The 19053-nt window shown below is 37.9% G+C and overlaps 1 protein-coding gene across 7 annotated transcripts in view; it reads left to right on the top strand.

Moving 5' to 3' along the window:
• The window catches only part of LOC108437401 (probable E3 ubiquitin-protein ligase HECTD4), a 123977-nt gene that overhangs the window by 63185 nt on the left and 41739 nt on the right, over positions 1–19053 (top strand). For all 7 annotated transcript variants that reach the window (XM_037531309.1, XM_037531306.1, XM_037531307.1 and 4 more), the window contains 17 exons: positions 1078–1213; positions 2249–2431; positions 2541–2705; positions 3510–3679; positions 3802–3917; positions 5180–5283; positions 5838–5999; positions 8437–8585; positions 8767–8846; positions 9003–9166; positions 9341–9578; positions 9958–10094; positions 10177–10303; positions 10489–10626; positions 16937–17073; positions 18260–18420; positions 18852–19033. In XM_037531309.1, the coding sequence (XP_037387206.1) occupies positions 1078–1213; positions 2249–2431; positions 2541–2705; positions 3510–3679; positions 3802–3917; positions 5180–5283; positions 5838–5999; positions 8437–8585; positions 8767–8846; positions 9003–9166; positions 9341–9578; positions 9958–10094; positions 10177–10303; positions 10489–10626; positions 16937–17073; positions 18260–18420; positions 18852–19033 (2549 nt within the window). The remainder of the gene's footprint in view (positions 1–1077; positions 1214–2248; positions 2432–2540; positions 2706–3509; positions 3680–3801; positions 3918–5179; positions 5284–5837; positions 6000–8436; positions 8586–8766; positions 8847–9002; positions 9167–9340; positions 9579–9957; positions 10095–10176; positions 10304–10488; positions 10627–16936; positions 17074–18259; positions 18421–18851; positions 19034–19053) is intronic.

The raw sequence follows: 19053 nt of genomic DNA, 5'->3' as shown, positions 1-19053 counted from the left end.
CCATGAAAAGATAAACTTAAATATCTGCAGAAATGTGAGGGGTGTACTCACTTTTGTGATACACTGTAGCTAAGCCAAAGCTACCTAGAAAGCTACAGATTCAGACACCACAGAAGAGGTTTAATTTCAGCTTTTTGCCACTCTGTCACCACCCACTCGACTTCACTTCCTCTGTTTTAAGTCACTACCATCTGAAATTCTGTCAGTAAAGCTTTATTAGTTAGAATTTAACCTGTTCTGTGGTTAGCAGCTTTAAGCTAATACTAACCAGCTACTCTCTCAATTTAGAAATTGTTGTTAGATTAAAGCTTTGACATTATTTGAATGGTGAATTTAAAATCATGCACCGTTTTCCTTTATTTGATGTCTGTGTGTGCAAACTGAACTGAACCACTGAAGAACAGGGTAAAAGGGGGCTAACAAAGTATGCAGAGAAACAGATGGACTACAGTCTGTAATTGTAGAACTACAAAGTGCAGCAATAGAGTAAGTGAAGCTGATAAAATGGACAATGAGCATAGAAACAAGGAGGTGGTCATAATGGTATGTCTGTTCAGTGTATATGGCACAGCAAAAAAGTTTGTGGAGTACATCTTTTTATTTTTAAGTTTTTGGCATTTTGCTTTGATTTTGTTTTCCTTATTTTATTTATTTATTTATTCATTTATTTATTTATTAATTATTTTTTCCCCTGTTTTTAGTTAGAAGAAATCTAATTATATAACTTTTCTTTGGATCTCTTTAATGCCTTGTTTCCATGGTAAACTGTAAGGATGTGAAAAGAAACCTTTTATTGACAAAATTGCACTAATATACATTTTAAATGAGTTGGGATATAATTTAATATTGGTGATAATTGTAATTTTGATTTTACTTACTTACTTTACTTTACTTACTTACTTACTTACTAATAAACAGATTGTGGGGATGACAGGTTTTTCTTCAGACTTTACCAATTTTAAAAATCATTCATATTTCCGTTTTTAATTAAATTATGGTGAATTGTCAATTATGGAATTTTGTCGAGTTAAACAAAATTTCTCTTTTACATTTTTCCTTCTTTCCTTACTTTCTCAGGTCTGACCCAGTTCGTCCATTCATCAGTGGTCACGTAGCGAACAGCATGGCTGCTGAAGTCATTGCTTTGTTGCACAGTCTTCTTACTGCACCAGAGTCAAACACTGCTCAGATCTGGACTACTACTGCAGAGAAGGTGTTTTTTTTGTTTGTTTGTTTGTTTGTTTGTTTTGTGTGTTTTGATTTTAGGTGTAAATTCTGAAGTACATAGGTATACTGGTGCACAGAATTGAGAATGTGTTGCTTCTAAGCATATGGGAGGCAAAATTGAATGGAAATGGAAATTTCTTCTTGCACTTTTTAGGCTCCTAATGAAACACAACTTACATGAGCAATTAATTTATGTAAACATCCAGTTACAAAAACTTGGGACAGTAGGTAAAATGCAAATAAAAGCAGAAAGCAGTGATTTATAAATCTAGTTTGACCATTTTGACTTTGACCTATATTTGACTGATAACAGTATAAAGAAAAGATATTTAAAGTTTAGCCTTATTAATTTGAGTGGGGTTTATTATGTAAATATACACTCATTCTGAATACAAAATGTTTCAAAAACAATGGGACAGGGAAACAAGAAAAGTTGTGAAAAGTTTAAAAACATCTTAAACTGGTGCTACACTCATGCTTGGGTATAAATGGAGCAAACAGGAAATGCCTGGTCCTTTAAATGAGGAAGGACAGATTAAGGCTTGCCATTTTACCAAAAATACATCAACAAAAAACAGTTTTATACCCTGTTTACACCTTTTCACTTCATACATCTTGAGTATAAGGATTATATCTGGATAAGGTCAGGCCGCATGTGAAAATGTACCCAAGACACATTTAAAACATTAAAAATACGATCACTCAAACTTCATGAGGTAGTCTGACGCGCTTTTTATCCACCTTATAGCAGTGTAAACACATCCAAGACATATTTGATAACCAAATCACCTCCCAGAACATTATTATAATTTTCATCTGGAGCCCAAAACCATATATGAGTGGGTATTTTAAATTCAGCTATAGTAAAGCTTCCATATTAAATTAGTTTTTTTTTTATTGCTTTATATTATTAGGCATGTTTTCCTGCACAGAAATTTGCATTATAAAAACTGTTTGTTTCTGACCCTTGTTTATATTTTTTCCTCTTCCTCTCTTATCTTTGCTCTTTCACATGTAACAGGTACTGTCCCGGGCCTTGATGTACATACCTCAGCTTGGGAAATACGCAGAGAACATTTTAGAGAGTGGCAGCAGCAGTGGCAGAAAGCTGGCTAAACTACAAGCAATCAGCCGACAGGCCGTGGCTGCCTTGTGCGCCCTGGGTGGCTTCAGGGAGAATATCAAGATTGGTTCAGAGGTCCAGGTTAGATTTCAGTGTGGCATGTCAAATTGACCAAAAAACACAAGGCTTTGTAGCTATTCCTGGCTTTTCTGGATTATCCTCACTCGTGCATCAATCTCTGTTTTTGTAGGTGGTAGGTAAAGGGGTGCTGGGAAGTGATGGTGTGGTTATGTCCATTAATGAACAAGAAGGCATTGCCACAGTCAAGTTCCATTCTTGTGAATATCGTCATGCATGTCAAGCCTCTGACATCTTGACCGTACCGCTCTCACGCCTCTGCACGCCCCGCTCAGAGGTAAGATTCGTAATAAGCACTTTGTTTCATTTCAGTCCTAATTTTTTGGGTAATTTAATACCTTTAATTTACTAAACTATTTGCATTTATCTCACTCCCACTATTTCTGCATGATTTCTGCAGGTTTTCTTATTTTATAATGTGATTTTCAGCAATACATTATAGGTTTGCATATGATTTAATGTGAAAATTGCAAAAACACAAAATCATCTAAAATTTCAGAGCTTGTGTGCATACATAGATTCATCAAGAATTCTGAGCTATCCTTTTACAGACTGCCAAAAGCAAAAAAAAAATAAGAAAAACAAGTGCATCCCCATGGCAATGAAGGTCATGGTGTGTCTCCAAATTAAATTTGTAATAAAATACAAATATTTGTACAACCCTATCCACGTGAAACCAGAATATCCATTGGTGTCTACCAACAAATCCCACTTCGAAGTATGAGCAAGCATAAAGTCTTTTGTATGCCTTCAGGCTTTGCTTAGTGTATTTATATTTGTCACAAAACTCAGTTCCTGCCCGCATGTTGATGTCCTTGGTCCGCTGGTTCTTTGATAAGTTTGATGGATCACTGACTAGTCCAATTGCCTTTCGTTTAAGCATATAATCACTTGTTTCATTCTTGGTTTTGCTATTTCCCCTAATGAATGCAGCCATGTTGCAGAATGTATTGCCGCTCAGTCCAACTAAGAGGGCATATTTTGGTGGGAAAGTGACGTCAGCGCGTACCGTTTGTCTGTACACATTGATCCTAAGTCTGCAGATCACTGCTGCCCTTGCTCATGTTCAATTCTATTTCAGGCATTGCCACTCTATAAGCTTTCCATCACGGAGAAGGTGGTGCAGGCAGTACAGTCCATGCTGCTGCCACAAGAGGGCAGTCTTTCCATCCACACCTCATTACCAGCCTCTGGAGATGGCTCTAGCCCCATCATGGCTGCTGTGCGTCTGCTGGCTGAGATCAGAACTAGGTCAGAAAGTAACTATTATAAACATCTGGACTTTACCATTTGTTCCTGTCTTATTGTCACAGTTAAATATTTTAATATAAATGTATTTCATGTAGATAATTTAATTGTAACATATGTTGCAGAGCATGTCTAGTGATGGCTCAGCTGCTGGAGGACAGTTCGTTCTGTGAAGAGTTTATTCAGCAGTGCCCTGCTGCAGTGGAGGTTCTTAATCTAGTGGCACAGGAGTGCAGCCCTGGTAAGTGTAGCCAGTCTGTACAAAACATGGGAATGTAAAACAGAACAGCAAAGCAGTGATTTGATCATAATTTATTGGAGATCATTTTTTTTCTTGGCTTCCTTTCTATTTTTTTCATTTGTCTACTGGTAACCTGAATGTAAAAATAATTGCTGACATAAAGTCACTAATACAAGTACACTGTAATTCTTGATTTCTGGGAGCGAATTTTCACCTGTGTTTACATGTAGTCTGTTATAGACATGCCCCTTATCTCCACCCCCACTTCCACTTGTGTTGCTCACTGTTTCTTCACACTTGACCTGAGCACAAACTTTAATCGAATGTGTGACAGCACTATCTACTCAGATGCACAGTGCCAACTACTATGTCTGGTGAAGGAGGAAAAATGACAGAGTTTGACATTAAAATGGGCAACTGGGCAATAGCTAGTCTACCCATTTTTGTTTTACATAGTTTGTAGGTCTTCCCTTAACAGTTCAGCTATAGCTGTTCAACTATAAACGTTCAACGTTCTTTATCAACACTGCCCTTTATGGAATATAATCACTAGATTGTTATAAAAAAATTGCTTGTGTGCAGAAAAGGTCACTAGCTCATAATCACAAAAGCTTATGTGTGACACTAATGATATAGATTTGGGCACTTATGGCCAAATGATACATTTCTGTTTCCAAATCTTGTAGCATCAGCTTTGTTACTATTGCTTCCTAGTGATGCTTCTCTGCACAAAGTGAGGTCCATGAATAAATGGTTTGCAGAGTTTTGTGAGGAAGAACTTCTCCAGCTTGCACAAAGCCTTAACCCCACGTGGAGCAATGTTTGGATTCATTAAAAAAGCAAATGCAGGCTAGCCTTTATGCCCAGCTTCACTCATTGTTTTGAAGCTAAATGGAAGGAAATCCCCACAGCCATGTTTATGACCAAAACAGTGGAGCATGCCAGACAACCATGATATTTGAGTGTCCACATAGCTATTACCATGCAGTGTATGTTTTATTGTGCAATTAGAAGACATAAAATGCAAGAGTAATGAATGTGCACAAATTATATTAGAGGAAATCTTCTGTTATTTTGTGACAGCCAGTGTTAGTATGTGATCCCAGACCGTATGAACACACAGGGGTTATCGCTTGTTTTACCAGTTTCAGCAAAAAACACTGGCAAGATCAGTTGTTCAGTAGCGTTTGTGTGTGTGTTGTGTTTGTGTGTGTGTGTGTGTGTGTGTGTGTGTGTGTGTGTGTGTGTGTGTGTGTGTATAGGTGAACGACTGGGTGTAGTCGAAGCTCAGTGTGAAAGATTGAGAATGCTGTATCGTGACTGTGCACGCCCCCCTCCTCCTCCTCTCCAAACTGACAGAAGACAGGTGAGTCACTTCATTAAAATTTTGGTGGTGATAATGTCATCATGTTTTTCCTGAGTAATTCTCTGTATAGGGCGCCTCAGTGTGTTCAGTGTGAATCTTGAACTTCATACACGATCGACACTTCTGTCCTATGCTTTTCTATTCTGGTATAATCTGGTAGTGTGGTTGGGGTAGTGTAGTGGTTAACACCTCTGCCTTCTACGCTGTAGACCAGGGTTCAGTCCCCCACCTGGGTAAGCCCTCTACACTATACCAATAAGAGTCCTTGGGCAAGATTCCTAACACTGCCTTCACCTACTTGTGTAAAATGATCAAATTGTTCTTATCGCTATGGATAAGAGCGTCAGCCAAATGCCGTAAATGTAAATGTATTTGTGATATCCTTTAATTACAAGGTTAGGTTTGCTGTATATTGTATTTGCAGATTTCAAGTCTGCTGTATAGTTTTAATATAAAAAGCACTATTTTTAATTAAACCACGGTCCTTTAGCATAGCTGAAAGTCAGTGTATTTGTGTATTGCAGTTAAAACTTCTCTTGTGATATTTCTTTCAGCCAAAGGAGATTACATGGTGTCCATCACGTGTCTTCCCACCTGTCCGTGCCTGTATGTTCTCATCCCATTTGACCTCTGTGACTTTTCTTGCGGACCCCAGCGCTGGTGGTGGGCTGCCTAGAGGCACTTTCATCTATGCCACTTCACCAGTTCCTGTACAGGTCAGCCTTTTTTTCTTTTTTTTTTTTTGAAGATTTTTGTTAAATGAATGTGTCGTTCATTCTGAAAGCTAAAATTTTTGTCTTATGCAACCCCAGTTCCAAAAAGTTGGGACGCTGTGTAAAATGTAGATAAAAACTAAATGCAATGATATGCAAATTGGTGCAAAATGCACTGATGTGCATTGACACAGGCAAAAAAAAACGTGTAATGCAAAAAAAAAAAAAAAAAACCTGCTGGTTAATTGACAACAGGTCAGTAGCATGATTGGGTATAAAAGAGCTTCCTGGAAAGGCTTTCAGAAGTTAAGGTGGGAAAAGGTTCACCCTTCTATGAAACTATGCAAGCAAATAGTGCAACAATTCAAGAACAACTTGTAAAATTGTGTTAAATAGCAAAGAACATTTGCTTTTCATCATTTCCGGTACATAATATCATTAAAAACATGCATCTGGAGAAATCTGTATACAACGGGCAAGGCCAAAAAACAGTATTTGCTGGTCCTGATCTTTGGGCCCTCAGGTGGCACGGCATTAAAAATAGACATGTTGCTTTAGTGGAAATCACTACATAGGCTCAAGAACACTTCTGAAAGCCATTGTCTGTGAAAACAGTTTGTTGCTCCATCCACAAATGCAAATAAGAAACTGTATATAAACAGATTCCCAAAATGCTGCCACGTTCAAAAAGGATCCTGTTGGCCAACGAATCAACATTTGATTTTTTTTCATGGACACTGCATCCTCCGGGCTAAAGACCACCCAACTTGTTGTCAGTGCACAGCTCAAAAGCCAGTATTCATAATGGTATAGAGGTGCATTAGTGTGCATGGTATGGGTGACATGGACATCTGTGAAGGCACCATTAATGCTGAATGATATATGAAATCACGTTTGTCACATCGCATTGACACAGGTGCAAGGTGAGTGAAAATCTTAGGTGCGTAGCCCCCTTGTAGAATGTAAATACAAGAAAAGAATAAGAAGAAAAAAGTAATATATAAACACTGATTAAATGTATACACACTACACAATATACACTACTGTATAAATGTACAGTAATAAGTTATGAAATAAAATTATATGTCCAGATACTTGTTCCTAACAAGTTCCTAAATGTGACAAAGGAGACCCTGAACTGTTGAGCAGGTGAAAACCTATATCAAGCAAAAAAAAAAATTTCATTTTCAAAACTACAGAAATTGATCTTCAATTCCCAAATGCTGTTGAGAATTCCAGTAAAGACAAAGTTTTGACATGAATGTAAAACACCCCAGGTGAGCAAGCCAGGGGCGACGGTGGCAAGGAAAAACTCCCTCAGAGTTGAGGAAGAAACCTTGGGTGGGGCCAAGACTCACAAAGGGGGACCTATCCTCCTCTGGTCAAGCTACCTACAAAGTTATTATACTACTAATGTTAATATTAGTAGTATTAGTAGTATTAATAGCTAGGAACAATTTTCTATAAATTGTAGGGCGGTAGAATTGTGAGTGCTGTGTAGACTAGTGAGGGGACGTATGTATATAATGAATAAGACGAAGCTCATATGAAATTAGGTAATGGTCGGAGATTGCTGAGGTTTGCGGTAAGATATTAAGCTTGTTTATGTTAAGACCTAGTGTCTAAAGTGTGACTACAGTAGTGTGTAGGCTCTGTTACATTGTGCGTAATACCAACAGAGTCTAGAATTGAAGTAAATGCCTTTTTTGGTGGGTCATCTGCCTTCTCAAAATGGATATTAAAATCTCTTACAATTATTACTTTATCATTGCACACGGCTACATTTGCCACAAAATCACTAAATTCTTTTAAAAATTCAGAGTATGGCCCTGGTGGTCTGTAAATGTTAAATAATGAAAATGCGTTGTTTTTTGTGACCGGATTTGTAATGTGGATGGAAAGAACCTCAAAAGAAGTGAAGGTGTCACATTGTTTCTGAATAATATCTTGGGTATTTTGATAGATTACACATATTCCATCTCCCTAACCTGATATTCTTGGACTGTGTACATAATTATAGTCTACAAGGGTGGCTTCATTTAGTGCTGAGTATTCACCCAGTCTAACCCATGTTTCAGTGAGACAGAAGACGTCAAATTTATGATCACTTATAATTTCATTTACGATGACTGCTTAATTAAATTTAGTTTAATGATCTTATATTGAGTAACCCAAACTTTAGATCTGAGGTGTTTCTGCTATCATCTGAATATGAATTAATGGCATCAAATTCAGAATGGAAATTTTTTTAAAAACAATACAATTTCTCAGTTTCAACATTTGATATGTGGTCTTTGTAGTGTTTACCCTTAAATTTATGGTTTATGTGATTTGCACATTGTTGCATCCTATTTTTATTTACATTTTGCACAGTCCCAACTTTTTTGGAAATAGGATTAACATTTTATAATTTTCCATTTTGTCTCTGTCCCTTTGTCAGGCTCCATCATTTTACTGGGAAGTAGAGATTTTGTCCTACGGAGACTCTGAAGATGACAGTGGCCCAATTGTGTCTTTTGGCTTTGCCACAGAAGCAGAAAAGAGAGATGGCGCATGGACCAATCCCGTTGGCACCTGTCTCTTTCACAAGTAGTTATTTTATTCACTAGATTTTTCTCTTATTTTTCGGGTTGGCTTTCGCTGACTGCTGACCACTCGTCCTTTGTTTCCACGCTAGATTCCTCCTTATCTTATGTAAAACTTCATGTTTTCTGACTCCCACCTTCTCTCTCCGTCTCCCGCTCCTCCCTCTATTGCCCTTTTTTCTTAGTAATGGGAGGGCTGTACATTATAATGGCTCCAGTTTGCTTCAGTGGAAGAGCGTGAGACTAGATGTAGCTCTGGTTCCCGGTGAGTTGGGATTTTTTTTCAGCTTTCATCTTAAGAACCACTGTGTCTGTCTTTCTACCTATACTCTGTGTATAATCACACATTCTAAGCCATGGCACACTGTTAAAGAGTGAGTTACATCTAATCTCATGCTGGTCTTTGATCTTGCCTATGTAGGAGATGTGGCTGGAATAGGCTGGGAGCGTTTGGAGGGCACGCCACCTCCACCAGGGCAGGCTCCTAAAGGCAGGGTTTACTTCACCTACTGCGGCCAGCGCCTTAGCCCCTACTTGGAGGATGTGGCTGGCGGCATGTGGCCCCTTGTCCACATTCAGAAGAAGGTGAGCAGTGTAACATCAATAATTACAAATTACATAACAAAAACATGAACTAATTGTTGGTTATGTGTAAATACTAGAATGCAGAATCTGCCAGTCATTTTATAGACTTTTAAATCAATTTCTAGGCCCAACATACTTACTAATCACTTTCTTTGTGTATGTTGACATCTCCAGAACACAAAAATCCGTGCTAATTTTGGATGCCGGTCATTTGCCTATGCGGAAGGACAGGCTCATAGGAATGCCGCCGATCTGTGCATGGATCTCTCAGAGGAGATCAGTGCGAATTTTGAAGCCCTGCCATTCGCCATGGCCTCAGACAGTGACAATGATGCTGGTGCTAGTGTGGCATCTGACTCTGGCTCCCATGGGCCTCCTTGTCGCATTGCTGCTGTTGCTACTGCTCAACAACGTAAGGCTTGTTACCCTCCTAGATATTAGTGTCAGAGAGATACAAAGCAGTGTCATAATACTGTTTATGATGATGTGGTCCTGCTCTGCTGTAATTCCTCTGTCAGAGGCTTCCATTTTCTTGTTGTATTTTCCCAAGAGCATGCCAGCTAATTTTACAATTCCGACACTGGCACAAATATTTGTGCTGTTAACTTTTCCTTTCCCTGCCTGCCCCTGATATGCTGCAAGAGAGGCATATATTTTCTTTCTTTTTTCCCATCTTGCAGGAATTAGGTCTTGAGAGTCTTTCTCCTAGGTTCTGTGTAGTAATAAAATAAAAAGTTGTTTACCTACTCAACATGAATAAGCCATACGTTCCTGTCCTCTCTGGTTCATAGAATATAACAGCGATGCTTCCTGCTCCTACAAAGTTGAACTAAGCTATGAAAATATGGTAACCTCTGGGCCTGACCCACACCCTCCACCAATTGCTGATGATGAAAGTGATGATGAGGATGATGATGATGTGCCAAGGGTAAGAAAAAGTGCCACATGCATTCATTTTAACCTGACTGGCCTCAGCCCTTAATATTACCACCAACTCTGTCTCTTTGTAGGAGGATCACTATGCTTTGCTGGTGAAAGCATGGGAAACCAAAGTATTCCCTACTATCCGCCGCCGCTTCAGGAATGAAGCCGAAAGGAAATCAGGACTGGACCAGATCAAGGGAGCTCTTCAGCTTGGTAAGAATTGTCCATTCATCCTGATGTTAGTTAATGTGGGTTTAGTTGTGGTGCACTTGGTAGTAATCATTTCTATGCTGATTAGTTTCATACCCCATAATGCTCATTTTAGTGAGAGTAGATTGCAGGCCTGTGTTCTACTCATGACTGATGTTATGTTTTCATATTTGTGTATTGACTGGCAGGAATGGTGGACATTGCACGCCAAACAGTGGAGTTCCTGTATGAAGAGAATGGTGGCATTCCCCGTGATCTTTACCTCCCCACTATTGAGGACATCAAGGATGAAGCTAATAAATTTACTATTGACAAAGTCCGCAAAGGTACCTACAAACTCCTACAACTGGACATTTACATTTATGGCATTTTGGCTGATGCTCTTATCCAGAGCGACTTACAATTTGATCATTTTGCACAGGCAGGCCAAGGCGGTGTTAGGAGTCTTGCCCAAGGACTCTTATTGGTATAGTGTAGGGTGTTTACTCAGGTGGGGATTGAACCCCAGTCTACAGTGTAGAAGGCAGAGGTGTTAACCACTACACTAACCAACCACCATACCATGGACATAGAAACACACTCACTCACTCTCTTCCTCTTTCTCAACAAATATGTTCAATTTTAGTCCTTTTTAGTCACCAAGGGCAAATATATACTATGTTTGTACAATGGAAGTGATTTGATCAGATTGGATGACATTTATGAGATGTGCTTTTTTTTTTAACCGCATGAATATGGTCACATATTCTCGGTGGGATGGAGATCAGGGACAGTACCAGAGGGTGTGTTCTGCTGCACTGTTTTTTTGGTCCAAAAATAAATAAATAAATAAATCTAAATGTCAGAGTAAAATAGGGAAAGTTAAGATGTGCTTCACAAATGTTTTAAAATATCACTGTCAATAAACAAGAAACTGTTTATATTTAAATGAATCATTAATGTTCTGTGTACATTTCTGAAAAAAATTAGATTAAAAAATTCAGTTTATACTAACTGATTAACACCAGTTACACCACCAGTGGCATAACCGTCAAAGCATTGGCCCTATTATCAGTAGATCGCGAGTTCGAACCCTGTTGATGTTAAAGCCGTCCGTGACCTGGAGTCCAAGAGAGCACCATTGGCCTTGCTCTCTGTGTGTGTAGCGTGGCGCCCCCCCTTCTCCCCCCATCACTCGGTACAATGTTAGTCAGCGCAGGCATCTGTTAGCTGACACAACAGAACTGGCGGTTGACGCTTTTCTCCTATGGAAAGCCAATAGTCAACGCATCATTGTCGCATGACCAGAGCTCTGTGAAAATGAGCTATGCAAATTTACAAATACAATTGGAAACCGCAGACTTGATCTGTTTGGTTCGAACCTTAAACCAAAAATGTTGTTGAAGAATGTAAGCATTTTAGCAATGCTGTTTATTTATTTATTTGCATGGATGCAATTTTGGTTTATATTAGACCAAAAAAGAAACGAAGAGTTTCTGATGTTTTGGAAGAAAGGATTTTATTTTAACTTTTGTTCTTAGGAAATACAGTTTTCAACTGTGGATTTCTGACTGACTAATGCCCATACTCACAACTGGTGTGGCTGAGAAATACTATTTTGCTGTTACATTACATTAATCTATAAGAAAATCTGCATTATGAAGGAAAATAGGTCTCTGAACCACTAGCACCACATTTTGAACTACAACCCCAATTCCAATGAAGTTTGGACGTTGCGTAAAACATAAATAAAAACAGAATACGATGATTTGCAAATCCTTTTCAACCTATATTCAATTGAATACACTACAAGGACAAGATGTTTAATGTTGAAATGGATAAACTTTGTTTTTTGCAAATATTCAGTCATTTTGAATTTGATGCCTGCAACATGTTCCAAAGAAGTTGGGACAGGGGCATGTTTACCACTGTGTTACATCACCTTTCCTTTTAACAACACTCAATAGGCTTTTGGGAACTGAGGACGTTGCTTGGATGGCAGCATATGTTGCTCCAAAACCTGTATGTACCTTTCAGCATTAATGGTGCCTTCACAGATGTGCAAGTTACCCATGCCATGAGTGCTAACACACCCCCACACCATCAGAGATGCTGGCTTTTGAACTTTGCGCTGGTAACAATCCGGACGGTCCTTTTCCTCTTTGGCCCGGAGGACATGATGTCCATGATTTCCAAAAACAATTTGAAATGTGGACTCGTCAGGCCACAGGACACTTTTGCGTAAGTCCATCTCAGATGAGCTCGGGCCCAGAGAAGCCGGCGGCATTTCTGGGTGTTGTTGATCTATGGCTTTCGCTTTGCATGGCAGAGACTTGCACTTGTAGATGGAGCGACGAACTGTGTTCACTGACAATGGTTTTCTGAAGTGTTCCTGAGCCCATGTGATAATATCCATTACAGAATGATGTGGGTTTTTAATGCAGTGCCGCCTGCGGGATCGAAGGTCACGGGCATTCAATGTTGTTTTTCTGCCTTGCCACTTACTTGCAGAGATTTCTCCAGATTCTCTGAATCTTTTGATGGTATTAGGACTGTAGATGTTGAAATCCCTGAATTCCTTGCAATTGCACGTTGAGAAACGTTGTTTTTAAACTGTTGGACTATTTGCTCACGCAGCTGTTCACAAAGTGGTGAACCTCGCCCATCCTTGCTTGTGAATGACTGAGCCTTTCAGTGATGCTCTCTTTATACCCAATCATGACACTCACCTGTTTCCAATTAACCTGTTCACCTGAGGAATCTTCCAAACAGGTGTTTTTTGAGCATTCCTCAACTTTCCCAGTCTTTTGTTGCCCCTGTCCCAACTTCTTTGGAACATGTTGCAGGCATCAAATTCAAAATGAGTGAATATTTCTAAAAAACAATCAAGTTTATCCATTTGAACATTAAATATCTTGTCATTGTAGTGTATTCAATTGATTATAGGTTGAAAAGGATTTGCAAATCATCGTATTCTGATTTATTTATATTTTACACAACGTCCCAACTTCACTGGAATTGGGGTTGTAGGTAAATAGACAGATCAGCACATGTAGTATTGCTGAGTAGTACAGTTTTGCACTGGCACTTTATTGATATCATTCTGTGGACACATGAGTCTTTAAGAAAAATGGCATTATGTGGAAAAATGTAGGTCTTTGAACTACTTGCAACACATTTTGCAACACCAAGTGTAGGCAAAATCAGTACATTTAATTTTGTCTCAGCTGTCTGTTAGTAGACAATTAGTATTAGTTGCTCGGTTTTGCGCTGGTAATTTATTAATATAATCTTACTCAGGATTCACTATGTACTGCTGTGTCTCATCCACATGTAACACACATTAACATGCCACAACCACATCAGTGTCACTGCTGTGTTGAGAATGATCCACCACCCAAATACCACCTGCTCTACAGTCTGTAACTGTAAAACTATATGGTCAGCGGAGCTGATAGAATGGACAATGAGTGTTAAAAAAAAAAAAAAAAAAAAAGGTAGTGGCTGGGCGGCACATGGTGTAGTGGGTAGCGCCACCTCACAGCAAAAGGGGCCTGGGTTCAATTCCCTGGCTAGGCGACCAGGTTTGTGGAGCTTTCTGTGTGGAGCTTGCATGTTCTCCCCATGTTCTTCAGTTTCCTCCTGTAGTCCAAAGACATGTGGTCAGGCCAAATGGGCATGCTAAATTGCCCACTCTGTGATGGCCTGGTGACCTGTCCAGGGTGTTCCTGCTTTCCACCTGATGACTCCTGGGATAGGCTCCAGCACCCCAAACCGTGCCTCAGTAGGATACACAGCTTAGAAGATGCTTTTTTTGTTTGTTTGTTTGTTTTGTTTTGTTTTTTAATAATATAATTCCATATTTTTAGTGTTCTGTTAAATCTGTTAAAATACAAACTCCATTCCAAAAATTGGGTTGGGACAGTATTTGAAATGCAAATAAAAAGCAAATTATAAATTTACTTTGATGTATTTGAATAAAAACAGTACAAAGACAAGCTATATAATATTTTATGTTATAAACTTGATTACTAAATATATCTTTGTAAATATATGTTCATTCTGAAATGATGTTTGCAGCATGTTCTAAAAAAGTTGGAACGGAAGCAATTTAAGACTAAAACACATGAAAAACATGAAAAGTGCAAGTGCTAGAGGCAGTGGTGGACAAAGTACACAATCCATGTATTTGAGTTAGAATAAAGATACCCAAGTGTAAAATATTGCTCCTTTTAGACCTCCTCTTGAGTATAAGTTCAAAAGTGTTTGCCTTCAAATGTACTTAAGTGTCAAAAGTAAAAGTACTAAAAGATTAATTATGGCTCTGATATCCTATTACTGTTTTTGTAACAAAACTTTTGCTTCATTAACTCATTTTAGGTGAAAATACTCTAGTGTCACTCTTGGTAAACCAGGTGTTTACCAAGGTAGGTAGAACCAAGTGGCCATGAAATAACTTTTTGTAAACAAGCAAATTTTCAGTTTAAGATTTATTTGCAACTTAGTTTAATAAAATTAAAAAGCTTAATAAAAAGTTGCTTTAAACACAGGTTCTCAAATGTGTTTTCCCATACTATACTGCATTTGTAGGTAATAGACATAAAAAAGTTCCATCATTTATGTAGGAACAGGCAATCCTAAATGTTTACGCTGCTGCACTGTCTTTGAACTATATGCTTGCACTGAGTCCCTATGTCCAAAAGGTCAAAACAAGTTCAAAACAAAGTGCACTTATGTTTTTATACGCACATGAGATAAAAAGGAATGACAGATTTTGCATAATGTTGTGAAATGTAGTAAACAATGTAGTAAAAAGTAAGATATTTGACGTTGAAATGTAGTGGAGTGAAAGTAAAAAGTCACCCAAAATGGAAATACTCCAGTAAAGTACATATACATGAAAAAACTACTAACAAATTACGTTTACTTCGTTACTGTCCACCACTGAATACAGGCCAAACAGTTTACTAATCACTGCGGTTTTTAATGACATTTCACATACTTTTTTGGAATTGAGTTTGTAGGATATCAGGACAGGTTATTGTCATTCCATTGTCCATATTGACATTGTCGTGGTTGGGATATTGTAGTGGTTAACACCTCTGCCTTCTACACTGTAAACTGAGGTTCAATCCCCACCTGGGCAAAGCACCCTACACTATACCAATAAGGCAAGGCAAGTTTATTTATATAGCACCTTTCATACACAACGGTCATTCAAAGTGCTTAAGAGTCCTTGGGCAAGACTCCTAACACCGCCTTGGCCTACCTATGTAAAATGATCAAATTGTAAGTCGCTCTGGATAAGAGCGTCAGCCAAATGCCGTAAATGTAAATTCCAGCCATATACAGGTGTGCAGTTAGATGAAATAGCTTTTTCTTGGGGCAGCATGTAACAGCACAGTAAACAAACTGCATAACAAATGACAAATGTGCTGGTGTGTAATACAGAGTGTCTTTCTAGTGTCTAAGCAGCATAATGGATTCCTAGTGTATAAAGAGTGTGAATAAAATAAGCGGCCATAACCTCTTTTCGTAATGGGTGTAATTAACGTGAAATGTAATATATGTAAATATGTATATATCCCAATCAACCCCAATCTCTCTCTCTCTCACACACACGCACACACATACATACACATATATAAAAAATTTTAATTTTTTTTTGATAAGCACATTCAATTCCATTCCACCTTAAATGGTGCAACAGTTTCATTCTTCTTTTTTAATTTTCCTGTTTTACCATTATGATACAGCAGTTACAGGTGCCAGAGTGTAAATGCAACACCATTTAAGGTCGAACCAGGAAAATACCAGCTTTGAAGTTTTAGCACTTTTAGCAGTTTTTTAAATAGATGATTTAGGCCATCAAAACATCATACGTAGAGGTTTTATGTACTGAGCTACCTATAGATATGCACCTAGTAGGAGATTTAGCACAATTTTAGCACAATTTGTCACATTACTACAGCAAAAGCAGTCATGGATGACATGAATGTTTCCAGTCTTGTTTAGGCTTACAGGAGAAGTGATGGTGATATTTTTATTGTTATTTAAGTCAATTATTAACTTTCCGTGAACACAGATGATCTAGGTTGTGAAGTGCTCTGCTCACTTATGCTTGGATCAGCTGATTTTTATGGTAGCGATGTTTAATGTCTTTGCTGTTTTTTTTTTTTGTTTGTTTTTTGTTTTTTTTATTGGGGTGTTATTTAGTGTTCCTTGAGATGTTTAGGAAGCTCCTTCACCTTGACCATGATTGCTACTTTTTGAGTGAAAACTTCCCAACCAAATGCTACATCTTTTATGATACCAGATGCAATTTTAAAATATTTACATATGTCTTATTACTTCAATGAGTTTTGTTTTTTTAAACCTCTTTCTTTATACTTATGAATATATACTTTATCACGTGACGACATGTGGGTCAATTTTAATGTGGATATATGCACTGGATGTATATTAAATAAGTAAAAGTATCGAAATACATATTTCCCCTCACTGTATAATATCAGATTTTTCATGTGCCCACCATTTGTTTTTATTGCAGTTTTAATGTTTTTAGAAGAAATATTTTTCATCAAAAGAGTGGTAATCCTGTTCAGACCTGTTCTTGTCCTTTCTAATGTCTCCTTTCTCTGTTATGAATCCTCTCAGGACTGACCGTGGTTATACGCTGCCCTGACAGCAACAACACTGGTAGCAGCACAGGAGGAACAGCCTTACCCAAGTTTGCAATCCGAGGCATGCTCAAAACCTTTGGACTTCATGGAGTGGTGCTTGATGTTGACTCTGTAAGTTGTCTGTATAACCTGGGGCTGAATAATTTTGAGAATATTCTGTCTGACATTGTTACTGCATTCTTACATTAATGTCCAGGCCAACATTTTGAAGAAGACCACTTTTTCTGGCTTGAAGATTGAATGCTGAATGTAGTGTGCCAGACTGCCATTTGTTGTGGTTATGCTGTATAGGTGTTTGATGTTTAGTTGCTTCTGATTGTCTTATTTTCAGGGAGTTCACAATTTCAGTGGTATTAGGTTATATTTCTCTCCTTGCGAATCTTGCTTATGATGTTTCAGCTTCAGCTCTTGTTTCAATTTAAGCTCTTGCAGTTCAATTGAGATTGTAAAGGGAAACGGAGGAGATATTGCTCAATGCTCAATATTGAAGGAAAAAAAACAATCTGCATGTTGAAGAACATATTTAATTAAATTGAATTAAACAAAAAAATCATGCTGTTATTTAGTGTATTGTAATTCATATTGTCTGGGTACCACAATGTTGAAACTGGCTGAGAAACCTTTTAAATATGAACTACAGATTCATTTTTTATGCTTAGGGAGGACCTAGTTTGCATATTATAATTCTTGTTGTCTGGATTAGCTTGATGTCTTCCAAGCTAGTTAAACTACTTCACATTTGATATTTTTATATGACCAGCTTCTCCTGTTCAGCATTTTAATTTTAGACTTATTGTTTTATAATGTCGGATAACATCCTTTTTTTAATTGGTGGCTTGGCCATTTTGTCCAAAATAAGCAAATAATTTTAGTTCTCTCCAGACTTCATAATTACACCCACAGACATTTCTAAATATACTGGTTTGCCACAAAATAAAGTTATGCCAAGAAATAGCAAGTAATGGTTTAAGTAAATTTCCATTATTGAGTGACCTTGAAGAATCAGATGTGCAAGTAATTCACATGTTAAGGTTTTTGTACATCTGAATTCTATTAAGTTTCAGCTCTATAGAAATTTTACAGTTTATTCATTTGTAGCACTTCTCAGTTCTAAGAAAAAAAAACATATATCCTGGGAGAAACTGTTTACAGTGTCAAGGGTCCTTTTTAGTGTCATGATTCTTGCATGGCTTTTAGCTAAATTTTAATATTAGGAATTGCAAGAAGAAGAACAGGTTCTACTAATACCCAACACAGCAAGCAATACTTGGATTTGTGCTGTATTTTGTGTGTCCAGGTAAATGAGTTGGTCCAGGTGGAGACATATCTACGAAGTGAGGGTGTATTGGTCAGGTACTGGTACCCTATTGAGATGCTGGAACGCCCACCAACAGGATCACGCAGAACGGCAGCCAATGGCTTAGTATCGCTGGACAGCAGCAACATTCAGGTTCACAGGTTGAAGAAAAAATTTTTTTATTTCACACACACACACATTCATACATACATACACCCACACACAAATATATATATATATATATATATATATATATATATATATATATATATTGTGTCTGTGTGTGTGTATATATAAATAAATATGCTATTAGAATATTCCAATGTATTTCCTTGAATTTTGCTAGCAGTGATGCATTTCAGTACACCATTACTTTTAACTGTAGTAGCACCAGGCATGAGATGAAGCATGTGTTTCACAGAAAGAAAAAAAAAAGGTTTTTAATAAATTGGATTTTTTAAAATTATTATTATTACTCTAGTTTATATATTGCCTTAATTTGTCTGGCTGTGTGCTGAACATTTTTGTATATATTCCACTTTTCTGTGAAGCACACTTTAGTGGACTCTGTTCAGCTGTACCTTTATTTCAGGGAGTTACTGCGTTGTGAGAGTGCCTTGGCGCGTCTGTACTGTCGCATGGCGTTGCTCAATATCTTTGCGCCTAAGAGTCCTCACACCTTCACACGCCTCTTCCACATCCCTGCTGTACGTGACATCACCCTCGAACACCTGCAGCTCCTGTCTAATCAACTGCTGGCTCCACCTCTGCCAGGTAAAAGAAAAATTTGCAAT

The sequence above is a fragment of the Pygocentrus nattereri genome, chromosome 20 (assembly GCF_015220715.1).
Source record: "Pygocentrus nattereri isolate fPygNat1 chromosome 20, fPygNat1.pri, whole genome shotgun sequence".
In the NCBI taxonomy this organism is placed as follows: domain Eukaryota; kingdom Metazoa; phylum Chordata; class Actinopteri; order Characiformes; family Serrasalmidae; genus Pygocentrus; species Pygocentrus nattereri.
Note: the sequence above shows the minus strand (reverse complement) of the source record. Positions and strands in the feature narration are given on the sequence as shown.